This window comes from Neophocaena asiaeorientalis, unplaced genomic scaffold (genome assembly GCF_003031525.2).
Source record: "Neophocaena asiaeorientalis asiaeorientalis breed wild unplaced genomic scaffold, Neophocaena_asiaeorientalis_V1.1 scaffold184, whole genome shotgun sequence".
Lineage (NCBI taxonomy): Eukaryota > Metazoa > Chordata > Mammalia > Artiodactyla > Phocoenidae > Neophocaena > Neophocaena asiaeorientalis.
The window spans coordinates 5,880,150-5,904,856 of record NW_020185325.1 but is presented as its reverse complement, the minus strand read 5'-3'; the positions used below and the strand labels follow the sequence as shown (position 1 = coordinate 5,904,856).

Genomic DNA, 24,707 nt, shown 5'->3' with positions numbered 1-24,707 from the left:
GCAAAGTATTGTTTTAATAATTGCAGCAAACCTACACTTCACCCAGGTAGATACAGCCAAAACGTTATTGCAAAGGACTTCCTTCCTCATCTTAAAAATATAGGGGGTTGAAAAATTAAGTCACCTTTCTTTCCTTAGGTTTTCAACAATCTCCCCTTCATTTTCATTAGGTAGCTGCATCCAAAATATTATTGAAGGGGCCTTCCCCTCTCTGCAGTGGATATTCCAATAGCACAACAGGGAAAACGTTTTAGATAAGATCATTCATCAGAAAATGAATTCGATTACAAATGTATCCCTTTAGGGAAAAATAAGATTTGTCAAACATTAACCAATTTCACCTGAGAGTGAGTGTTCAAAGAACACATAGGCATAATTTAGGCAGTCTATAACGGGGCGAATTTGCAGAGGTGGAATAGTGAGATAGCTAAGAGAGCTAATTCTGGAGCTTGGACATGAGTTGGTTAAGTTGCTTCTACCACTAACTAGCTTGGTGGACTTCAGAAAGTTCTTGAACCACTTCGTCCTTCTTTTTCTTCATCTGTAGAATGACAGTCATAGTGGAGGAGTGGCTGTGAGGATTAAAAAAAGATCCATGCCAAGCTACAGGCTCAGTCCCTGGCACACAGTATGTGCTCAATAAATGGTAGGTGTTATTACTGAGGACCAGATTCAGTTAAGGTGAAAATTAATATTTTGATAGTGCGGGAAGACTGGTTTAATTTCCTCTTTGCGCCATAGAAGAGGAAATGTTGTTTTTATAATCACCTAATGAATAATATGGAAGAAATTATTGCACAAATGAAAAATCTTAGTTCACCACTGAACTAACAAAATCACTGAGAATTCATAAGTTACGGAAGTTGAAATACCAAACTTAAAAATCAGGCTGCAGTATATTTCCAGTGATAATGCCTGAAGTTATTAAAGCCATCCAGGCTACAAAAGCAAGCAGCTACCACCACAGGGGCCTGGAGCCCAAGGCCACACAGACTCATCAGAGAAGGCCGTCTGGGGCCAGAGGACAGAGCAGTCTGTGAGGCCGGTAGCTGCCACCTGGCCTCACTGAGTTAGACAACAGGTGCTGAGCCGCTGCCAGGGGTGTGTATCAGGATGAGTAAACTGGCTGATGGCCCGTGATAAAGCTTTATGTTAGGTCATAAAGTGCTGAGCCCGCATACCAGGAGAGGCCAGCTTACATACCAAGGGGGATCACTTGATGTGCTCACTTGATTATTTTTTCCCTCTCTTTCACAACACCTTTAGCTTGTCTCTTTCACTCATTTTCATTCCCTCCCTCCCTCTTTTCCCACTGTGTATTTTCTATCTCCTATTTATCCTCTCTTTCTCTCCTTCATTCTTGTCATTACTTGCCTTAAATATTTACTCTCCTTGCCTTTCCGATTTTCATTTGTCAATACTCTCTCTAGCTTTTGTAGCATCTTGTGAAATGCAAGGTGACCGAATACAAGAGCTAAGAATGTTACTTATCTGTGTAATGTATGACATCATGGGAAATGTGATTTTATGAACTACCAGTTGGTCCAAGGTTCTGGGCCCACAGATTCATATATAGATAACATTCATAGCATAAAGAAAGTGAATTGAAATGAGTTCGATTTTAATTACTAGGTCATTTAATTTAGACACATAAATTTACAAAAATTTAAATTTGCACATAAAATAATAAGGTGACGGCGTATGTAGGCCTTGATCAGCACTTGATAATAATACTAGGCTTTCTAAGACATTTCTTATGAATTTTATCTTATTTGTCAATATTTAATCCAGAAGGGAAGATCCTAGTTTGCCATAATGGAATGTATCTTAGGTATTTTTCAGAATCCATTTGTAGATGGCCTATGGCCTATTTATTTCTAATTATTACCTTCAATTCATAATTGTCTACACTAATGAGAAAGGACCCTTCACATCAAAACTAGAAAATAGCAGGAACTACAATGTGAGTCAAGGAGATAGCAGCCCCCAATAACAACAGAGCCAGGAAACTAGAGGGCAAGTCCCTGTGGAAAGTTGAATAAAGAGTCCTGACTTTGAAATGCTACTGGCATTCTTGATGTCTGTCGCATAGATGCTCTGGTTATTTTTCTGGTACCATCTGGAAATAATTATATTGTTAGGAAAGCGAATAGAGAGGGCCTTTGACTAATGAACTCAAAATTCATATTAATTTATGAAATTCTAGGTGCCAGGTGCTCTGCTTGGTCCTAGGGATTCCCAGATAAAAGGCGCAGCCCTGCCCTCCAGGAGCCCAGTCTTGCGTGGACACTGAGGCAGGCGCATAGTGACCGCACAGAGGGAACCACACTGAGACTGCAGGACGGGTTAGTTAAATAAAGACCACGACTAGAATGATAGCGGTGTGTTTTGTAAATACAACAAAAGCCTTAAAAGGGCTAGAACTGAGCAACTGCCTGAGGATTTTGAAGCACTTTTATTTTTAAGCACCTTTTATTTATCTGACGCTCCTTGATTACTAAGAAGTACAGTTTTTTTTTTTTGTTTTTTTTTTTGCGGTACATGGGCCTCTCACCGTTGTGGCCTCTCCCGTTGCGGAGCACAGGCTCCGGACGCACAGGCTCAGTGGCCGTGGCTCACGGGCCCAGCCGCTCCGCGGCATGTGGGATCTTCCCGGACCGGGGCACGAACCCCTGTCCCCTGCATCAGCAGGCAGACTCTCAACCACTGCACCACCAGGGAAGCCCAGAAGTACAGTTTTAACAAACTTTTTTCATTGGACACCTACCCAAGGTAATTGAATGTAAAGTCCACCACTTATTACCAATCTACATGTTATGTTTGTGATAGTGACATAACAGCTAAAGAAGATAAATAGATTAGACCCTTTCCCTCCCCACAGTAGTTTTTTTTTTTTTGGTGGTACGTGGGCCTCTCACTGCCATGGCCTCTCCCATTGCGGAGCACAGGCTCCGGACACGCAGGCTCAGCGGCCATGGCTCACGGGCCCAGCCGCTCCACGGCATGTGGGATCTTCCCAGACCGGGGCACGAACCCGTGTCCCCTGCATCGGCAGGCAGACTCTCAACCACTGCACCACCAGGGAAGCCCCACCACAGTAGTTTTTAATGTGGTGAGAGAGATAAGAGGTATAAACCAAAATAAACTTATTTGCAGAAAAGAAAGGAGGGAGCATTGTTAAGTGTACTGTATTGCTGTGCATTTGGAGGTTTAGTCTGAGGGACTTTCTTAACGCCTAATGTGAGTGTGACAGGTAGAAATTTGTTCCCTGACCAGTTGATAACATCCTGCAAACCTAACATCCAGCACAACTACCTTACTTCCAGGACAACCCTTGGAACCTATAAGGAGCCTTTCTTCCCTGCATCTTGACTTCCGGCTGCCAGTGCTGGCCTGTTGTTTGCTTGGGAGTACATCCTGCTTTCCTGTCCACACACCAAGACTGATGAAGTCCCGTGGTGTCCTTCCAGCCACTAGTGTAGCTGGCCGAGTCCCTGACCAATGACCATCCCACCCATATGATATTTTGGGCACTCTCTGTTAAGCAGAAAGTCTTCCAGTATATTAGCCAATAAAATGAAAATATTAATACCGTATTAACCAAGTTCCAGGGGGTTCTACATTGAAAGAGGCAAGTCATAAGAGTGAGGCTAGAGACCAAGGTTGCTAGCCTTTGACAGACCTCACAAACATTGCTGATGTTGAATGGAGAGGGAGAAGGTTCAGTGTTAAAGGAAAAGCTTGGATCCCCACTAGCTTTTGCTTAATCGTTCTGAGCCTCCTTATTATATATCACCAGGCTCTCCTTAGAGGTATTCCCATGTATGACGACCATCCAAAAGAGTTAACCAATTTCTTGCAATGTTCTACTGTCTACTAGTTGCCAAGGATAAACAGAAAGCACTCAGGAGACACTTCCTGTCTACAGAAATCTTATAATCTAGAAAATAAAAAAAGACTACAGAGAGCAACATTATAAAATAAATATTAATTACAAAATTCTGAGGAAGCATAAAAGAGAGATATTAATTCCATTAACTCTCTAGTTCATGATTCTTTCCGTTTATAATTTAAATCCATAGGTGGAATTAGAGAGAGTGGTTGGTAGGGGTGAAAGCAGCCTACGCCCTGAGTACAAACCTAGCCACTGCTCCCTGTGTGTTTTCAGATCCCATTGTGGTTCCATCTTAAATAAGAACCTCTGATGCTGCAGCCTAGGATTCCATTATTCTTTTATTAACAACAATATTTACTGGGTCTTATCCGTGTGCTGAGCACATTCAAGTTGTTGTGGATACAGAGGTGAAAAGAAAAGTTTCTGCTCTCATGGGGGTGTGTTCTAACACATTGAGACTCTTCCCTGCCCTGGCAGCCACAGTAGCTGTGACTTGTATATTGTTCTCATACAATGCTCTGCAGTCCTGATACCTCATTTTGACATATCAGAGCAGTATAGGCACTGAGCAGCGTGTGCTAACAGTTGTCGATACTAGTCTTCCATTTGGCATATCACAGATCCAGGCAAAACCCTCAGAATTGGTATTTAGGCTCTTCTTCACATGGTATACTGTCTGGGGAGCTGGAGTATAAGAGGCCCTTTCCTATCGTTGCTGCCCAATCACTATAGAATAACCAAAATCAAAACTTTTCTCTTGAGAAGTGTCAATAGAGAATGGCTTATTGCCACTCATTGGAGAGCAGTCTAGTTTATTGGGGAGAGAGAGAAGTCAATTAGGAAAAAAGTTTGAATGTCAGGTATCATGGGGAAGAAGGTGAGGAAACCGTAAATAAAATCTGTGTTCACAATCCAGAATTGGTCCTTGAAAATCTCTCTCCCCATCATTCAATAAATTGAGGTACAGAAAAAAAAAAAAAAAAAACTCGGTAAAGTATTTTCAGTGATATCTCAGGCTAAAGTCTGTTAATGGTGCATGTTGGGCTGGCCTGTGACCTAAGACATGGCAACTACAACAGTAAGAATGAATGACAAAGAGAGGGTTTCCCTCTCAGGCCGAGGGCCAGCTCAGGAGAGAGTGGGCCAGGGCCAAGCCCACTGGAGCTCTTTACCTCTCTTCAGCCTGGCAGAGGCTCAGGGTGGGCGAGAGGTATTAGGAAAGGAAGCAACTTAACCTTCATCTGGGAGTGGCTGGCTGTCTCAGAAGTGAGATTTGGCTATCTCAGGTGCCATTCTCAGGTGTGATCAAAATTGTCAGGACTTGAGTCAGTCAGTTGTCAACCTCAGATCGTTTTATTTTGTGTTATTTTATTTTGTGTTGCCTTTTATGATTGTACACAGAGCGCTCTTCTTTTCTGATAAGCTAGTGATAAACTATAGATCCCAACTAACAAAGATTCTTAAACTTACATCAAAGGTAGTGCCCTTGTTTCTGAGGGAAAACCTAGAAACAGAGAAGAGAATGCACAAAAGCACCTCTTGCAGTATTTTTGGTTCTTACTGTGTGTATGTCCTCCTGGTGGTAACTTAGAGCACCAATAGCCACAAAAGACTTGAGAGCATGGAAAGGATCAGCCCGTCGTTCCCAGGACTCAGCAATTCTAAACACAAAGGATCCCAACCCTTTGTGTCCCGTATACAGTATTCTATGTTACCTCCGCTGTTCCCTCTATTCTCCACAGGGATATCCTGTGCCACAGTCATGAAGTAATTACAGAGATTGCTTTAACCTACCAGAACTTATGCTCCTTGAATTTTGACTTACCGATCTTATTAAAATAAAAAACACTGTCACCGGAGGAGACCACCCAACTCATTTCAGTTAGTCTGTCACCGTTAGCAAGTATGACTGTCAAATTTGTTTGCTTATTCATTCATCCGATGAACAGTTACTGAGAACATATATTGAGCCCACATATATTAATCAGACCCTCTGTCAGGAGCCAGAAATATCCAGCCCTAACAGAACTCACTGTCAGGTGGTGAAGCAGACATGTTAAAAGATAAATAACAATATAAAGCACCACATATTATTTAAAACACAAAAAGGTAAGGATTCTAGGGGTACAGAGAAGGGAGTCTCTAAGCTTCTAGAAAGAAGCTTCGCAGAGTGAGTGATGCCTTAGGTAATAGATGTCCTAGGATGACTGTGGTTTGTGTAGCGGAGAGGAGTAAAGAAGGATATTCCAGACAAGAATAAATGATACATATCGAAACAGTGTTATTAAAGGGGCTACCTAACTTGGGAAGTGGTGAGAAGTTCCCCCTTGAAAAAACCTAGAGTGCTGGGGGAGAAGAGGGGAAATAGTGTCGGAAAGGCAGGCGGAGGGCTTGCTGTGAAAACTAGTGGGTGAGGCTGTTGGAAGCCCCATGGTTTATAAGGAGAACAGTGATACAGTTAGATTTGCATTTCAGTAAGACCCTGCCAAAAGAAGGAAGAATGATTAACTGGAAAGTGGGGGTCAGGGGACAAACAGACTAAGGATGGGAGACCAAGTAGAAAAACAATGATGGTTGAGTCAAGAGATGGTGGAGTCTCGGGTGATTTCTGGGTCTCCAGCTCCAGCAACTAAGTTGTGATGTTTCCTAGGGAAGGAAAGTTGGGAGGGGAATGGGTGAAAGGAGAGGATGGAATCAAAAATATAAATGGGAAAATCAGTGATGTAGCAGAGATCAGGGGAATCCTACAGAAATGAGGAAGTATGACGACTGAGTATAATCCTGAGCTGACTGATAAATAAGGCAGTGAAGGCTACTCCCTTTTCAAATGACTAATCACGCACTGGCCCAACTTGAATAAAAAGGCATTTACAACTAGATAAGAGCTACAGGGAAACAAAAGTAATGATTTGACCTTACTGTCATTACTCAAGATAACATATACATCTTCTTTTGTTAAAATAAGTCATTAATGGTTTATAAATTATGCTTCAACATGTTATTTTTAAAGCATCAGTGCCCCAATATCTGCTTTGTTATCCCTGCAGCCTATTTGCAGGTAAAATGCCATAGTCCAGAAAGGTTAGTAGATGAATTGCATTCATATTTTTTACTTTCAAAAATCCTGCTTCCTGGTCTTTGTTCATTTGCTCCTCTCCTCTCTGTCTCAGCCTCTGTTTAATTTATAATTCTGCCTATCTTTTCCTTCCTTATTTAAGAAATCACTAACATCATCCATTTTTCAAACTCATCTACAGTTTGATCCTTTATATCTCAGATGTTTGTTTTGTATTCCAGCCTTTATTTTCTTAGCCTGCTTTATAGAGATTATTAGGATTACCTGCATATTTTAGCATGCATTTCAGTCATTGTATATTAAAACGTTCCCTGTTTCATATTTCACTTCAGATCTCTCCTGGACTCAAAATGTCAGGAGACATTTCGTGCCAAACTTCCCCATCTCAGTCCTGTTCTAGGCCAGCCTCCTTGATGCATGCCTGTCCAGGTTCCAAAAGAGGTGTGGTGGAAGAAACCTTAATAAAAACGTGAAACCACTGACCTGTCCTGAGGAAGCCTGAATCATTTGCTTGGCCCTAGCATCACCCTGATTTTCCATGAATCCTCCAGGCTAAGATTGGCCCAGAATAAGACCAATGTCAAAGCCAGAGAGAACAGTGGAGCAGGCGACCAGTATCCAGGAATGGGGAAAAACATGAACTTTGCCCAAGAATTTTGAAACATACTCATTTCAAATTTATAGTATCTAACGCACATTCCCAAAAGTTTCCCTGTATTCCTTTCTTTAAGCTTTCTGCTTTTCCTTTTCTAACCTTACACATGCTGCCTAAAATACCACTCCCTTTTTTCTCCTGTGCTGAATTGTGTACCCCTTTTTCCTGCTACCCATTTCATCACTGAGATGATATACTAATGGCTTTTCTCCCTTAAAGATTTCATGAATGCTCAGTTTTTCTGACATTCCATATGTAGACCAATACACCAGATCTTAAGTATTTAATGATATAAATCTCCTGATAAGTTATGATCAATTTCATTCCTAGTACACATTATGCCTCTACTGCATTGCTTTCTAAGTTTAAAACGGTACATTTCGGAAAATAGTCACTTTGTAACAGTTACTTAAAAAGACTAAAATAATAACTGACTTTTAACAGTGTGAAATAATAATACAAAATGTGAAAAAAGAAAATTGCAGTTGCAAAACTCCTACACTGAGACTACACTTTCTCCCTCTAGCATTTCTTCCTGTTTTGTTCATCCATCCATTCAGTCTGTCATTAATACTGCAAACACTTATTAAGCTTCTACCTCATGGCAGGCCCTGTGCTAAGTCCTCGTGATACAAGATGACTAGTAAACAATGCCTAACCTCCAGGAGCTCACTCATGGGAAGAGAAAAACATGTAAACAAATTATCTTGATCATATATTCAGAAAAAGCATTCTTAACATCCAGAGGACCACAGACAACACCTGACATAGTAGCACTTAGTAATATGTGTCAAGAGGTCTAGATCCCACTACCATTTTCACCTTCAGCCAGCCAAATAGCCTCTGTCCAGTCACAAAACCTCTGCGTGCAGTGTCACTGAAGCGGAATGTGTGTTCTGTTCATTCAGCAAGCATTTACTGAGCACCTACAGTGTGTCAGGCTCTGTTCTATATTGCAACTTCAAAAGTGAATAAAGGAAGTTGCTTTAATTACCTAGCGATTTAGCAATGGAGACAAACACATAAACAATAATTTGCGATAAAAGCTCTAATACAGGGCTTCCCTGGTGGCGCAGTGGTTGAGAGTCCGCCTTCCGATGCAGGGGACACGGGTTCGTGCCCCGGTCTGGGAAGATCCCACATGCCACAGAGCGACTAGGCCCGTGAGCCATGGCCGCTGAGCCTGCGCATCCGGAGCCTGTGCTCCGCAACGGGAGAGGCCACAACAGTCAGAGGCCTGCGTACCGCAAAAAAAAAAAAAAAAAAAAAGAAGCTCTAGTAGAAAAATGTATACAATAAATGAGTGCATGAATTAGGGAGCAATTAATTCAGTCCTGGTGATCAGAGAAGTCTACTGAGAGGAGAGGATGTGTCAGCTCTCCCTTGGAGGAGGACTGTCTGCATGCAGGGAACAGATACTGGTGGGGTCATTCCAGTAGGAGAGCCTGGCTTGAGCAAGGGCATGAGATATGAAAGGCCAGGGCTTGTGCAGCATTATCCTCCCTCTGGAAGGCATGGGGAAGACCCAGATAGTCCTTGGTGGTCTCATCCAGTATTAGAGTATCAGTAATTCTAGGAACTATCACCCTCTAAATACTTATAGGAAAGAATTTGTGGCCATTAGGGGGAGTGGCTGGATATTTCTTTTTTTTTTTTTTTGTGGTACGCGGGCCTCTCACTGTTGTGGCCTCTCCCGTTGCGGAGCACAGGCTCTGGACGCGCAGGCTCAGCAGCCATGGCTCATGGGCCCAGCCGCTCTGCGGCATGTGGGATCTTCCCGGACCGGGGCACGAACCCGTGTCCCCTGCATCGGCAGGTGGACTCTCAACCACTGCACCACCAGGGAAGCCCTGGATATTTCTTTAGGTCTATACATTAAAAGTCTTCAAGTCTTCAATCAGTCTTTTATTTCCAGTGTTTAAAGATGAAAAATTATTCAGTGAAAAAAATTTCAAGTCCAACTTGAAGATTGTCTTTTGAGGAAAGGAACAAAAACAAAACAGTGACACTCTCCAGCTCTCCCCAGCTTTACCCGAATAGGAGTTAATATCTGGTTAGAATGAGCATTAATAACCAAAGAAATGTAGTGTTGTTAAGGTTTATGTTTTTGATTTCTTATGAAAATTTTCACCACAAATGGATAATATTTAATTTTTGCATACTCTATGCTAGCTATGATTTGCTTGTCTAATTAAAGTCTACCTACTGATTTACTAAATTCACAGTATTTTAATGTGCCTTTTCATTTCTATATTAAGAACAAAGAAGAACGATGGAACAAGGAAAGAATATAGACAATTGCTTACAGTTTTGATTATGAAAACTTGTGGAGGAATTTCTTGGAACCTGATCTTCCCCCAGCCTAAGTAATCTGTGCTAGAAATCACCAAAAAACATACAATATTATAGGTCAGGTCAGAGCTTTTAGTTTGAATTTGTATTGCCTGCTTCTCTACAGATACACAAAACAGTGTCTGGTATATAGTAGGTTCTCAGTAATAATTTGCTGAATGTGTTTTAAATGAAGTAAGTCATTGAGCACAGTCCTTAGGGTGGCAGCCACTCCACAGATACTGAAGGGCCTGGAAGGAGCAGTGTTGTGAGTATCAGTACCAGGGTGGGAGGGTATTTGTGAAATGCACTTAGAAAGTTCAGTGAAGGGCAGTCTCCATTTCAGCTGCACCTCCTGTGCCTGTGTGGATTCACTGCTTTCTAAAGATTATTCAGCTTGTGAAGAGCAGACACTTATCTTCATAAAGCTGTGATAGACAAGCACAAAAATGATTTAATATCAGAGAAAGGAAGCCATTTTTCCTAAGTTGATGTCTTTTTTTTCTTGGCTTTTGTGTGAACAGGACATTCACTCAACTTATAATAACAGTTCCTACATGTGTTCTTGATACATCAGCCCTTTGAAGGGTAATGCTAGCTGTGCAAGAAAGGGTGATTATTTGAATTTTAACAAAAATTAGTAAGAGTATTTTGGGTTTTTTCACAAGGGGATTTGAAATTTCCACTGTGAAATGGGGAGGCACAGAAAAAGGAAGATGATGGAAATAATATATTCTTGAGAACTAAGACTGCAGACATGGAAATAAATTGAATGATTGGAAGCTTTTAATCTGTGATGGTGGGTCTCTGAAAGAAGCTAAATTTTACTTAAATAGCATAAACATAAAATATTATAGTCTTCATACATTGAAAAAGGCCAATAACTAGATATTTCTTTTCTACTAACAAGAAATAAATTAGGAAGGGGAAGCCAGTTTTAACCACTGTATACAGAAGGGATTTTCTAGTTGATAACATAATGTCTAAGACAAGATATGAGAGCTCCATGTGGCATTCTTTTTCATTTATATTCCTTTTAGTAATGAAATAGAATCTGTTCCCTACATGTATTTCATTAGAATTTTTGAGGCACCTGTCACCTATCTTTGTCAGTTTATATGTATTTCAAGTTTTCCCAATGAACAAATGTAATAATGCAGTGTCCATATGTCCACATGTCTGGGAGGGGAGATTCCACATGGTTTTTGGATTACCTGTCTGCACTCCTTTTCCCATTTATTGTTTGGAGTATGTCACCTTCTGTCAATCTAATTACTTCTCTCAGAAAAGGCTGTTCTCAGCTCACTGCATGACAGTCTCTGCCTTGTGAAAACATCCCAGAAGCCTCTGCAGTCAATGATCTACCCCACAAGTGTCACTCTCACATGGAATGCTGACTCCAGATTTACAGAGTTCTCTGAGGGAAGAGTTTCTTTAGATATGAAGCAAGGGAAGTTGGTGGTTTCAGTAGATGTCTTGCCTTATCTTGACATACAGAATAAATCTCTCAAAACATAGTCAGCTGAGAGACGCTTAAAATATATACATCCAGGACTTCTAGCCCCTGTGAAAGAATAATGATTTAAGTGCCTACATTACCTGACCAGTAACATTTATAAAAGATCAGAGAATCTTTCAAAGGCCAGTGACCGAGATTTTGATTTTACTAGAAAAAGGCTGTAGGGAATAATGCTTATTTATCCATCTAGTAATCCCTTTAGCTAATATCAGCTATTTATTACTGTGATAAAGACAGACTTGGCTGAATCTAATACTGATTCTTTTGTCATAATTAAGCAGCTGTAGATTTTTAATATAATAAAGATAAGATTAGTCTTACGGTTCCACATTCAAACTATGGTAAAGTTTGTGCCATTACTTCCATTTTCAGAGCTTTATAATTCCACTGTAATAACCTGTACTTAGCAGAAATGTGTTCTACAAGCTCTCAGCTGAGAGTAATATTTTTGAACAGTTTTTTCAATGTTCTGGTTATGTGATTATGGGAATTTAGAGCTCAGTATGCTCTTGGGTTTTGTGTTTGTATTTCTCAAAATGCTCCTCTTTTAAATAACATAATATAACTTGAAATAAGACTATAAGTGCCTTTAAATGGTAGAGATATTTCATTACTTAAATAGTGGTGATATTCATTGTAGGATGATGTAGTCAGATATGAGAAGAATTTACTGGGGGAAAATGAGCCACTGTTTCCCTCTTATTCCCATCACTGAGATTTCCTTTGTGACCTCATGCCACTTGCTTTGTTTACGTAATAGTTTATATAAGTCTTTAGGTATAAAGGAGCTATCGATCTAATTCATTTTTTTTTTTTTTTTTTTTTTCCTGTACGCGGGCCTCTCACTGTTGTGGCCTCTCCCGTTGTGGAGCACAGGCTCCGGACGCACAAGCTCAGCAGCCATGGCTCACGGGCCCAGCCGCTCCGCGGCATGTGGGATCTTTCCGGATCGGGGCACGAACCCGCGTCCCCTGCGTCGGCAGGCGGACTCTCAACCACTGCGCCACCAGAGAAGCCCGATCTAATTCATTTTTTAACCTATAAACTGAGAAATGTTTTATTGAACAACAAGCATTCCCACTTGGTCTAAAACTTGACATCTAAGAACTATCAACATTTTAGCCATATTTTTATACTTACGATTTTCCCACACCCTAATTTTTTTTTCAATTCTACCTAATTTATTTCAGTGTTCAGTCCACTGCTGTAGTTACATATGCATGGGAGAGGTCTATTCCACATCTCTCACTTTGCACTTCACAAGTGTGGGAAAGCCTAGGCAGGGGCAAGGTGACCACACAGTGGCCTGGCAGGAGGCGGGAGCCTTGGGCTGTTGTGCTGGGCCATGCTGGCCTGAGACCCAGAATAAGGTTTCCTGAAATCTTCATGGAAGATTTGTGAGAGATAATGAGTTAATATTTGTGGAGCTCTTTCAATAAAGTATAATTGATGTTTGAATTTTTATAAACCACACACAATATCTACCCCTGAAAGCTTTGTAAGAATATTTAGCACACATGTACGTGCCAGATGGATTGTAATGACAGTTGATAGACCTCTCCTAACCCTTGCGTTCTGTTGTCAAAAATCTGCACATCAAAACAACTATAGTTTTCACAAGAAGATTTATTGGATAAAAGATTCGGGTGCACATTGAAAAATCTACTGTCTAGATAAGACTGTAAATTAATGTTATACCAGATAAGACCTTAAATGAGGGGTTTATATAAGAATATTCTTAACATGCCCTAGAGAAATATCAGTAGATAAATTCTGAAAAAATATCAGATAATATGTTCTTGATCTTACATATTTTCTTCTGCATAAGTGAATTTTTATGAAGAATTCGTGGAGTATGATGCAAGACACTCAGAAATTATTCTTAAAAGCTCAAGGATATGTGGAGATCAAAGCAGAACCACATCATAATACAAATAGTCATCACCCGGAAGAATGCTTTTGTGATTGAGATAATGCTAACAAAAGAGTTTAAAATATAGGAAGTTAAGTTAGCAAATAAAATTATTATTCTAACGTATTGTGACATCCTCTATAGTATTATTGTAGGAACCCTCTAGGAGTACTTATTCTGGGTGAAAAATGATAGCTGTAGATCCATGATAGGGGGCCAGGTGGCCCCACCAGTTATAAATTCCCCAAGATTGTAAATGTATATTTTATCGCCGTGTGTCAAAATATTCATTTTAATATTCAAACATTGTACCACATAATAAGCTGTAACCATATGTTTATTTGTTATATTATATCACTGTAACATAAATAAATATTTACAGAGCCACAGTGTATCATAGACATATTCAAAATGGTCTCAGTTTGATTTGAACTGAAAATCAGAAACGAATTTTTAAAATGTTACATTTGTTACACATCAATAAGAGCCAAGGAGTTTAAATTTTTAAGACCGACACCCCCTTTTTAACTCATGCCGTTTTATTTGTTTTCCCCAATTGCGTGAATTAAAAATGGAGTGTTATCTCAGCTTTGAGTTCTTAGCTTGATGTCACAGCTCTTGCTTTATTTGTACGTGATTTCGGTCTTTAATAAAGATGAGCTCTGCTGAACTTTCCATTGATAAGAGACACTTAGGTACACAGCTCTTTATAAACGATTTGGAAGTACCAGGAAAATTCAGAAATGTTGCTAGTCTATTAAAAGTTCACATGGCAAGCTGTGTGATTGATTAATCAGAAGTTTTATAATTTCTAAAAACGTAACTATCTCTGTAAATAGGATCGTGTCCAACTAAGTTGACAACCATCAATTTTAAAAAGAAAGTCAAACTCCTGCCTCATACTTTTCCTGTTACAGTGTTATACATGAGTATTTATCCTTCTGTGACAGCTGAAACTAGACCAAGACATACATTCAGGAGACAGGAGGTTCGAGAAGAGGCACTGACTTTTCACTTTCATGTGTCAGGAGGCAGTCTCAGGGTGACCCTCCTCAGCTGCAGCCAGGAGGAACTTTTGCTACTTCAGTAGTTACTGACTTGGTTACCTCTCTGGAGTGTTCTTTGGCTTCCTTACCCAGGTCATGATAATGAAGCCCTAAGCTCAGCTCTGTTGCCTTTTCTTTCCAGCCTCTGTTTAGGCAGACAACTTCTCAGTATTATCAATTTCAATACAGGTTTTCACACATATAGAACTCTAACCAGACTAAACAAAGGTGATGTACCTTATGATCACAGGGTCTGAACATTCTTAATGGGTACTTCGTGAGAATGTTAGCTGGGTTCTCCTACCACCTTTTGCTGTCAAGTGCACATCCAAAGGGGTGGCAGGACACTTCTAGTGCCAACCATTATGTTAAACTCAAACTAAGGATCTGTTGCCACTATTTCTGCTTTTGTCATGATCACATTTTCTGAAATCATTGTGTAATGTCCTAACTTCTAATTTTTCTGTGGGAAAATAGTGTTGCAATTTGCCCCCTTATTTGTATTCTGTGATCATCTGTCACTAGATGTTTGGAGCACATATGAATTCCAGATCATGAAACTTCAATCCTCATACCATCTTTGTTCATTGAATTTGGTTGCAGAAGGAATATTTCCCTTTTACTTTTTTTTTTAAGTAGTAACGAGTGCACTGTCGAAATGACTCATGGTGTCTTTCTACGGTTTTTCTTTACCCTAATGTAACATAGCACGTGTAATAACCTAAAATACTGGCAAGCTTGAACGTCTGTGACACCCCTGAATGTCTTTTACAGCCTTTGTCTAGGTTTGAACTTTCCAAATTATGTATTTCAGACGTTGAGAAAGAAGGGCCTTAATGGCTGTGACAGCCCAGATCCTGATGCAGACGATTCAGTAGGTCACAGCCCTGAGTCTGAGGACAAGTACAGGAAAATTAACGAAGATATTGATCTAATGATCAGCAGGCAAAGATTGTGTGTAAGTACTCAAAACACCCTTCATTTTTTTTACTCTTGATATTTCTCTGAACCTGGCAGGCCTTGAACAAGAAAGAAAACAAAGGCTGTGAAAGCCCCGATCCCGACTCCTCTTATGCACTCACCCCACGCACTGAAGAAAAATACAAAAAAATTAATGAAGAATTTGATAATATGATCAAGAGCCATAAAATTCCTGTAAGTACCAAAGGTAGATGGCTGGTCTGCTGATAGCTGCTGCAGTAACATACCTTAACCCTTTCAGTGAGGGCTTTCTCTAAGAAACACTGCAAAGTCAAACCCAGAAAATAGCCATCTCATCCCAAGGGCAGTCACTTAGAAAGCAAACCCTAAGGGTTGCTGAAATTTTGTCATCTAAAAGATGTGCCATCAAGAAGTGCATTCGGAGGTAGCAAGTTCACAGGAGGAAGAGAAAGATCTGTGTGACACACACTGTATTTACATAATCTCTTAAACACACAGTCCGCACAAATCACCAGGCACTCGTCAAACACTGGTCTCCTTCTGAGCGAGGATTGACTGTAAAGATACACGAGTGAAACTGCAGTTCTCTCGTGTAAACTGACACTCATCACCCAAGTACAAGCTTATTCCTGAATGAAGCTTCAGCCCTCTCCCTAAATATGAAATTCAGCAGCAGCACTGAAGGGTTAAAGCTAATGCTCGCTGCAGAGAAACAGACTGCATGACAACCTAATGGTAAGATTTCAACATGTTTGTGTGATGGGGTGATTTTAAAGCTTTGTCAGAATATTCGCTTTGCCTATACCAACATTTTCCACGCTTTAACATTTGGCTAAATTTTGTCTTAACCAAGTCAAAAAATTCCTAACAATCAATCATATGCCTTGCCAGATATTTAAGAGAAATAACTCTGCATGTATTATTTTGTTTGCCCATATGTAGAGGGGGAGAGTACATACCTTTTGTTCTATTCTGTCGTCAGTCAAGTGATGTTCATTTTGTGACATAAAGTGATGCAACTCGAGGTTCACATGCTTTCTGAGTAACTTTCTGTTAGTGTCCCAACTGTCATTGTATACAAGCTCCTCAGTACATAATTGATCCCTTTCTCAAAAAAGTACATTTTTTGTAAGTTAGGGAAACAGCCTAAACCTGAGGACTGAGAGAGACTGCAGTGAAAACAGGCCTCAATGCAGATATCTGGGGACAAAAGCTCCAGGCCAAATCCACAACGGCACTCACAAGATAAATTAATGCTTTACACATAGTAGGTGCGCAATCAACCTGTACTGGATTAAATTGAGTACTTTAAAACTTATTTATAAAATGTATGCATATTAAACTTCATGTCCTCATAAATATATGTCTGCTTCATTTGTTAAATGAAATAATGTCAACAGGAAATCTTTTATTGAATCAGAATTATTAATATACTGTATCATGAAGGAAAGCTAACTGCTGTGAATTCTTAAAGGTTTTCATAAAACCGAGTACTACATACAGCATCTCCACAGTGGGCACTTGGTCAAATGAAACATCTCCTATCAGATGCAGCAATACATACTTGTTATACCGAGAATTCTTTTTTTTTTTTTTTGTGGTACGCGGGCCTCTCACTGCCGTGGCCTCTCCTGCCGCGGAGCACAGGCTCCGGACGCGCAGTCCCAGCGGCCACGGCCCACGGGCCCAGCTGCTCCACGGCATGCGGGACCCTCCCAGACCGGGGCATGAACCGGCGTCCCCTGCATCAGCAGGCGGACCCCCAACCACTGCGCCACCAGGGAAGCCCTATACCCAGAATTCTTAAATGAAGTCTATTGGGATTCTATCTTGCCCAGAAGGAGGAAAGAAACAGCTCCTTTGGGCCAATTTTTAGTTCTGATGGCCTGAGTTTCTCCCACGATATAATATACTAGTTTAGAGCTGCTGGGCAGATCTGTGAATGTAAGATGTTAAGGTGAAGCACGTTAGGTGTCTCAGGAGAAATCCCCAGCACAGTGAGGAAAAGGGTGGTGTATGTAAGACTGGTAATCACTCTCCATGTGTGTGTGGAGCTTTAACCCCCAAAGTTCTGGGAGAACGCCTGTGTTTGCACATTGGATCATTTCTCCCATGCTCTAGGGGGAAAGAGGTGTAATGCATACCTGGATTCCTTCACCATATTTCATCCTGTCGTGTAAAGAGTTCAAAATCAGGATACATGATTTCTTAAGAGGTGCAGTGATGTGCAGCAGGGGATGGAAAACCACATTAGAGTTTACAGGCAGAGCTGTGAGAAGGAGCCACACGGCTCCAGGCTGTGCCTCCAAGTCGTCGTTTCTTCAGTAAGTGCTTCAGTCTCCACGATGAAAAGCCCAGTTTTCGCACATCACTTTCAGTTGCTGGAAGTAAATTTTGTTGAAAGTTTCCACAGCTGCTAAAACATTTACAGCAGGGCAAGGACACTCTGCCCTTTGTATGGAGAGAGTGTCACTACCTCTTTAAAAACATTACAGGACTGTTTTTCTATTTCAAAGACCCAGGTTGAAGAGTTTCCCTTTTAAAATAGAAAAATTTAATATTGCAGTCACCTGTCAGTATAATCTAATTTATGCCCTTATTCCTCAATTACATGAAATAATTCATGGATAATTTGGAATCATGTTGACCAGCATTTCCTCATGTGGGGTTTGCCATGGTTCATGCTGGGCTTCACAGTGAGAAAAAACAGCTCCATTTGAGGAACCAGGAATTAGGAAATGGGCTGAGGGAAGGAGGGGCAAATGCAGGACTGGTTGAGAGAGACCAGGAGGAAGTGGAAATAGACAGTACAGATGCATTTTCTTCAAATAATGGGCTGTGAAGAGAGAGAAATAATACTGTAACTAGGATCAAGGAGGGCATTAAAAGGAAAAGCACTTGAGATGATTTATATGTAGAGGAGGAACGCTTGAAGGAAGGAAAAGATGGGACGTGTAGGTGCAATGGAGATAAAATGGCAAAGCTTCTCAAGGAAGGGAAGGGGGCTGGGATGGGAACGGGAAGGATTTGCAGATGTAGTCAGGGTGGTAGGTGGGAGAGGGAAATTGAGGGGGTGACCACCTAATGACCTCTGTTTTTATACTGAATTCAGCTTCTATAGCTAATGAGATGGGGGAGCAGGGGCTTGGGAGAGAGTGACGTGGGTGTAGATATTGTGAGGAACTGGGGATGGAGGGGTAGTGAGCACAGGCCAGAGTCGTGGGGCAGCCTGGAGGGGATTTGGATACCAGCACATGGTAGTCACTAGTCATCAGCATTGTGTGCTTCTTTTCTCTGCTAGTTCTCAGCAGCCTGGTAATGGTTGATCAAGAGTTAAGGGTGGGCTTCCCTGGTGGCACAGTGGTTGGGGGTCCGCCTGCCGATGCAGGGGACGCGGGTTCGTGCCCCAGTGCGGGAGGATCCCGCATGCCACGCAGCGGCTGGGCCCGTGAGCCATGGCCGCTGAGCCTGTGCTCCATGACGGAAGAGGCCACAACAGCGAGAGGCCCGCGTACCGCAAAAAAAAAAAAAAGTTTAGGGTGTCAGTAGTGGCCCAAAAAAGGGATTCAGTTCAGTCATTCACATTGAATGAAAGAGGGCCTATTAAGTAAAAATATTTTATTAAAAATATTTTATTGGACTTTTCCTTGTGGTAAGTTTGGGAAAATCATGGGGTTTGGATAAGAGTTGATACCTTTCTTGACCACGATGACTCACTTTGGCAACCATGATCAATTTGTTCAGGGATAGAAACTAGAAGCTGTTTAGCTCTCATGCCTATATGAAAAAGCCAGTGCCAGTGTCACGGGTGTGTGACCTGTGCAGTTACGCAGGGCCCTGCTATCCTAGGGCCACACTTGGTTAAATCCTCTGCTGTCACCATCTTGAAATTCTTAGTAATTTTTTAACAAGCGCCCCACATTTTCATTTTGCCCTGAGCCCTGCAAATTATACAGCCAGGGCTTCCCTGGTGGCGCAGTGATTGAGAGTCTGCCTGCTAATGCAGGGGACATGGGTTCGTGCCCCGGTCCGGGAAGATCCCACATGCCGCGGAGCGGCTGGGCCCGTGAGCCATGGCTGCTGAGCCTGTGCGTCTGGAGAGACCACAGCCGTAAGAGGCCCGCGTACCGCAAAAAAAAAAAAAAAAAAATTATACAGCCAGTCCTACCTATAGTATTTTAATCACCCCAAATTCCTTCTTCGTTCCTATCTTGAGGGTTCTAAAATTTGAAGCCCGGCCCTGAAATCTTTGCAAGTTTGGAGTTTTTAATGACTTTTTGGCTTTCACTTTTTAGACAAAAATTTTAAAAATTTAGGTGCTTTTAAGTTCCTTAATTTTGAAAAGTCAAGAAGAAAAAGAAAAATTCCAATTTCTAATAGGCATGGGTACATTATTATAGCCTTGGCATTTCCTAAAGCATCTAGAGCTGGTTGGTCTCTTTTATGGATGCAGCCACTTCAGGTCCCACGTAAGTTCAAGGGAGAGTAAATGACTTGCCTGCTTAAGTTGCTTTTTATTACACCATCTGGACTGCAGCTGAGATTCCTGATACAAAGGCTGATGTTCTTCCTCATTCCCTGAAACACCGTACTATGGCCGTATTTAAGCTTATAATTTGATTTTTAAATTATTTAGCCAGTTCCTGACACAGATAAGGAAACAAAGCAAAAGATAGAATGCAACAGATGTTACCGTATTTTATGAATTGTGAATTTTTGAAGTATGCTCTGATATCAGAATTATATCTGACTTCTGTTTAGCCAATCACAAGAGAGTTTTATAATAACTCTCAGCAAATTGTTTACAGTCCAGAATTCTGGAAAAAGAGTAACTCTTGGGGATGATGGTCAGAGGAAGAAAGGAGTGGAGAGACTTTCACTAAATTGATTAGTAAAGTGGTTCAGAATTTATTAAATGATTATTAATCATCCTGTTTATTTTGGATGTGGACATAAGCGTGGGGGAGGAGGGAGGTATTGGCTTTGCTCTCTACTGAGACACAGTCGATATTCTGTAGAATATTCAGGGGAGAAGTCGTTTTACAGCAGATCCTTAGGTTCCCAGGTAAACATTTATAAGTAGTAATAGTGAATACGCATTAAAACATTTGTAACCAAAAGAAAGCTTTAAAATACCAAATCTGAGTAAATATGAATGATAGGAGTCTTTAGGGTGTATTTTTCCCCAAGCCCTCCGTCACACCCTGGCATCAGTGGGCATAAACATGCACCCCACCGTGGACGTTCAGCCACGTTCCGTGAGAATCCAATTAATTCATTATGTTTGTGGTTCATAAATAATAAGCTACTAATATGCAGCCCGTACTCACTTCACAGTATAATTTCTGACTGAAATATTTTATTTCTATCCAAAAACATATACTGTGTTGCATGGTGATTTAGTACCAAAACCAATAGGCTCATCACTAGTTAGATGACCTTGGGCCACTTACTTAATCTCACCAATTTAAAAAGGAAGGATTATATTTATAGTGAAGGGATGTTGAAATGGTTGAGTCTTATCATGTATGTAAATTATAGTATAGTGTCTGCTCAGAAAATAATATACAGTACGTTGTAAGCTTGTACTTTTTTATGTTAATATAGTATCTTCCTAAACATTCTTCTTTGAATAAAAATATTCAATTACTATAATAAGAAGTAGACTAGGGTATGTATTACTTCATAGCAAAAGACCTTTAGCACCTTGATGAAAGGGAACGTTATTTGACCAACACCTTAATTGATCTTGTAAAAATAGGGAAAGAAGAGAGAGGGAAAGAGGTCAGGAGATGCGGGGAGCAGGGGCAGGATTAAGTAGAGTAGTCAGGGTGGGCTTCCTTGTAAAGAACAGATGTTTTTAAAATTTATTCAAGTATAGTTGATTTACAGTGCTGTATTAATTTCTGCTGTACAGCAAAGTGATTCAGTTATACCTATATTCTTTTTCATATTCTTTTCCATTATGGTCTATCACAGGATATTGAGTATAGTCCCCTATGTTATACAGTAGGACCACGTTGTTTAAACATCCTATATGTAATAGTTTGCATCCAGCAACCACGAGTCTGTTCTTTATGGAAAAGACCAGATTTTGAAGGAAGGAAGTGATGGGAGTTAGCCAGAGAAATGAGACAGGAATGAGGCAGGCAGGGAGGAAGAGGATGATAGGAAATCAGTAATGGAGCCTGGCAAAAACTGGAATTTATAGGGCCTTGTGGAACATTGGAAGAAGTTGGGCTTTACTCCAACTAAGATGGGAGCTCTCACAGGGTTTAGAATAGAGAAGTGCCATCATCTGATTTATGCTTTTAAGGGATCTGTTTGCAAAGTTGAAAATAGAAGGGAGGGCAAGGATAGAAGTGGGTGACTATTAGGAAGTGACGGCAGTGATTAAGGCAAGAGATGATGGTGCTAGAACCAGCCATTAGAAGGTGAGAGGTGGTTGGAGACTATATGGAAGTTAAGCCAGTAGGATTTCCTGGTAGACTGGATGTGGGGAGTGGGAGAAAGAGAAGATTCTGGGATGACTCCAAGGATTTTATTGTGTGTAAACAAAAGCATTGAGCTGTCATCAGCTGGAGATGGGGAGAGTTACATTGGAGCTAGTTTTGAGATGTCTATCAGACATTTAAGTAGAAATATTGAGGGTATAGCTGGATATGCAAGGCTGGAATGAGGAGAGAGATCTGAGCTAGAGATAGAAAAAGGGCTGTGGTACTCTTACATTCAGAGAGCAGGGAGAAGAGGAAGAACCGGCAGCGAAGACTGAGAAGGAGCAGCTATCAAGATAGAGGGAGGGCTTCCCTGGTGGCTCAGTGGTTGAGGATCCACCTGCCGATGCAGGGGACACAGGTTCGTGCCCCGGTCTGGGAGGATCCCACATGCCGCGGAGCAGCTGGGCCCGTGAGCCACGGCCGCTGAGCCTGCGCGTCCGGAGACTGTGCTCTGCAACGGGAGAGGCCACATAAAAAAAAAAAAAAAAAAAAAAAAAGATAGGAGGGAAAGTTCAGGGCCATGGAAAGGGTGGAAGTTTATCAAGGAGTGACCATCTGTGTCCCAGTTGAGGACTGAGAAGTTACCATTGGATTTAGCAACCTGAAGGTTATTCACGACTATGACATGAGCATTTTCAGTGAAGTGGTGAGGAAAATTTTTTTAATGGAGTGAGTTAAGAGAAGCAGTGTGCTGTATTTACAACAAAAGTCACAAGAGCAGCATTGTCATGGATGACATGATTTTCCAAAGCAGTGAATAATTTTTAATAAAGTTCCATACCAAACAAAGTGAAACATTCCCTCACCGTACACAGTAATTGCATTTCTGGGAATTTCAGTGTTTAATAAAATCTGCATTTCGGTGTATTAAAAATACCTTGTGTCTGCAGAACAAAGTTAGTTCTGACTCAGAGCATTATTAAATAGGTTTTTCACCCGCATGAATGTCCAGTGGGACATTTGAAAGTTGGATGGGGTAAGAGACAATTCTTTGTTGTGTAGAACTGTCCCACGTGTAATAGAATATACAACATACCTACCCACCAGGAAAATACCAGCCATGCCCCCCAATCATTGTGACACCCACAGATTTCCAAAATGCTCTCTAAGGAGATAGTTCACCTGTATAGAGTACCACTATTCTAGATCTGGAGAGTTACTGTTATGGCTCCAGTGGGAAACAGATGGCAAACTCAAAAGGGTAATTGAAGAGAGTTTAATAAAGGGACTATTTACAGATGGGTAGGGATCAGGGAAACTCGAGAAATAGTGAAGTACATTAGGGCTTACAACCTAGAAGCTATTACCACATCTAGGTCTGAAGGTGCAAGAGGAGGAAGAAGTTACCGGAGCACAGTTAGGTCTATGCCTGTAGGAGAGAGGCCCCAAAAGGGGCGTGACCTTCACTAGGGGAATGCAGCCTCTGCCATCCTGTGGCCCAGCAAGAGGGATGCTACAGTACAAGAATACCCTGACCTCTCTCCTCCTACTCTCTGTACTTCTGACGGTGCCTCCACTGGCCCAGCCAAAGCCAGAGGGCCAGGGGAATCTGGTGGATACAGTCTGGAGCATCAGCCCTCTGGACCCAGAGCAGTGAAGAGGGTGGAGGGGCAAATGGTGAAAACCTAGAAGGCTACTTCGTTTTCTTAGGTGTGCTAGAGTAATTCTATTTTTTTTTTTTTTTCGGTACGCGGGCCTCTCACTGTGTGGCCTCTCCCATTGCGGAGCACAGGCTCTGGACGCGCAGGCTCAGCGGCCATGGCTCACGGGCCCAGCCGCTTCGCGGCATGTGGGATCTTCCCAGACCAGGGCACGAACCCGTGTCCCCTGCATCGGCAGGCGGGCTCTCAACCACTAAGCCACCAGGGAAGCCCTAGAGTAATTCTTATTGGGCCTTTTAATAAAGGAATGCAGTATTTTATTGACTGTATAGACATTTATTTTACAGCATACACTAATATTTTTTGTTGTTTAAAGGCTCTGGGAATTGGATATATTCATTCTTTGATGTCTTATCAAATATTCATGTTCGATTATATCATGGTGTTTATCCCAAATTGTTTTTGTTACCCTGTTTACAACAGATAAAGCCTAATAAAAAAAATGACTATGTTAACATAACACTTGAACATTTTTATTTCCCTCTAAAAAATGAAGAATCAAAGACATGTAAAAGAAAAGAGTTATGACACATTTGTTCTTGTCAGTATCGCCATGTCCAGATCAGGGAAGAAAAGACAAATAGGAAAAATAAAGAAAAAGGGAGCAGAAGCATAGAAAGAGGACAGTATTGTAATTGTCACCAGGATAAACAAAGAACTATTGCAGAGCACAACGTATGATGCAGGCCAGCCAATGAACCAGGACAAATAAAACAAAACAAAACTTGATGTTAGGATTACAGAAAAAAATAGTAAAAAAAGAAAACTTTGAGCCATATGCACTTATGAATTTAAATTTGTACAGTGGCTTATTAGAGACTCCCTGAGGGAATGTTCTATATAAACCCTAGTATACATATTAGATTCACACACATACACATACCTATATCCATTTTATATTAAGAATGCTGTATGCTCTGACATCATGAGTCCTCTGGCAGTATATGGAAACGGTATTTTCATTTATAATGTTAAAAACTAAGAAAAAGAGGGAGGGAATTACAACTATGATTATCTAGCTAATGCAAGCAGAAAATTAAGCCTGTTTGGATTAAATTGCCAAAATAATAGCAAAAAATCAATGATTGGGATTTGAATTACTCTAACTAGACATCCACAAAGCCTCAGTTCACTAAATGCTTGCAGCTCTCTCATTGAAGATACAGGTTTTGC

The 24,707-nt window shown here is 41.0% G+C and overlaps 1 protein-coding gene across 11 annotated transcripts in view; it reads left to right on the top strand.

Moving 5' to 3' along the window:
- MEF2C (myocyte enhancer factor 2C) overlaps positions 1-24,707 on the top strand; it is a 170,290-nt gene that overhangs the window by 111,426 nt on the left and 34,157 nt on the right. For 8 of the 11 annotated variants that reach the window (XM_024734338.1, XM_024734337.1, XM_024734347.1 and 5 more), the window contains exon 4: positions 15,249-15,392. In XM_024734338.1, the coding sequence (XP_024590106.1) occupies positions 15,249-15,392 (144 nt within the window). Of the gene's footprint in view, positions 1-15,248; positions 15,393-15,451; positions 15,590-24,707 lie in introns of all 11 variants that reach the window. The other 3 variants (XM_024734346.1, XM_024734345.1, XM_024734348.1) reach the window with 2 other exon arrangements.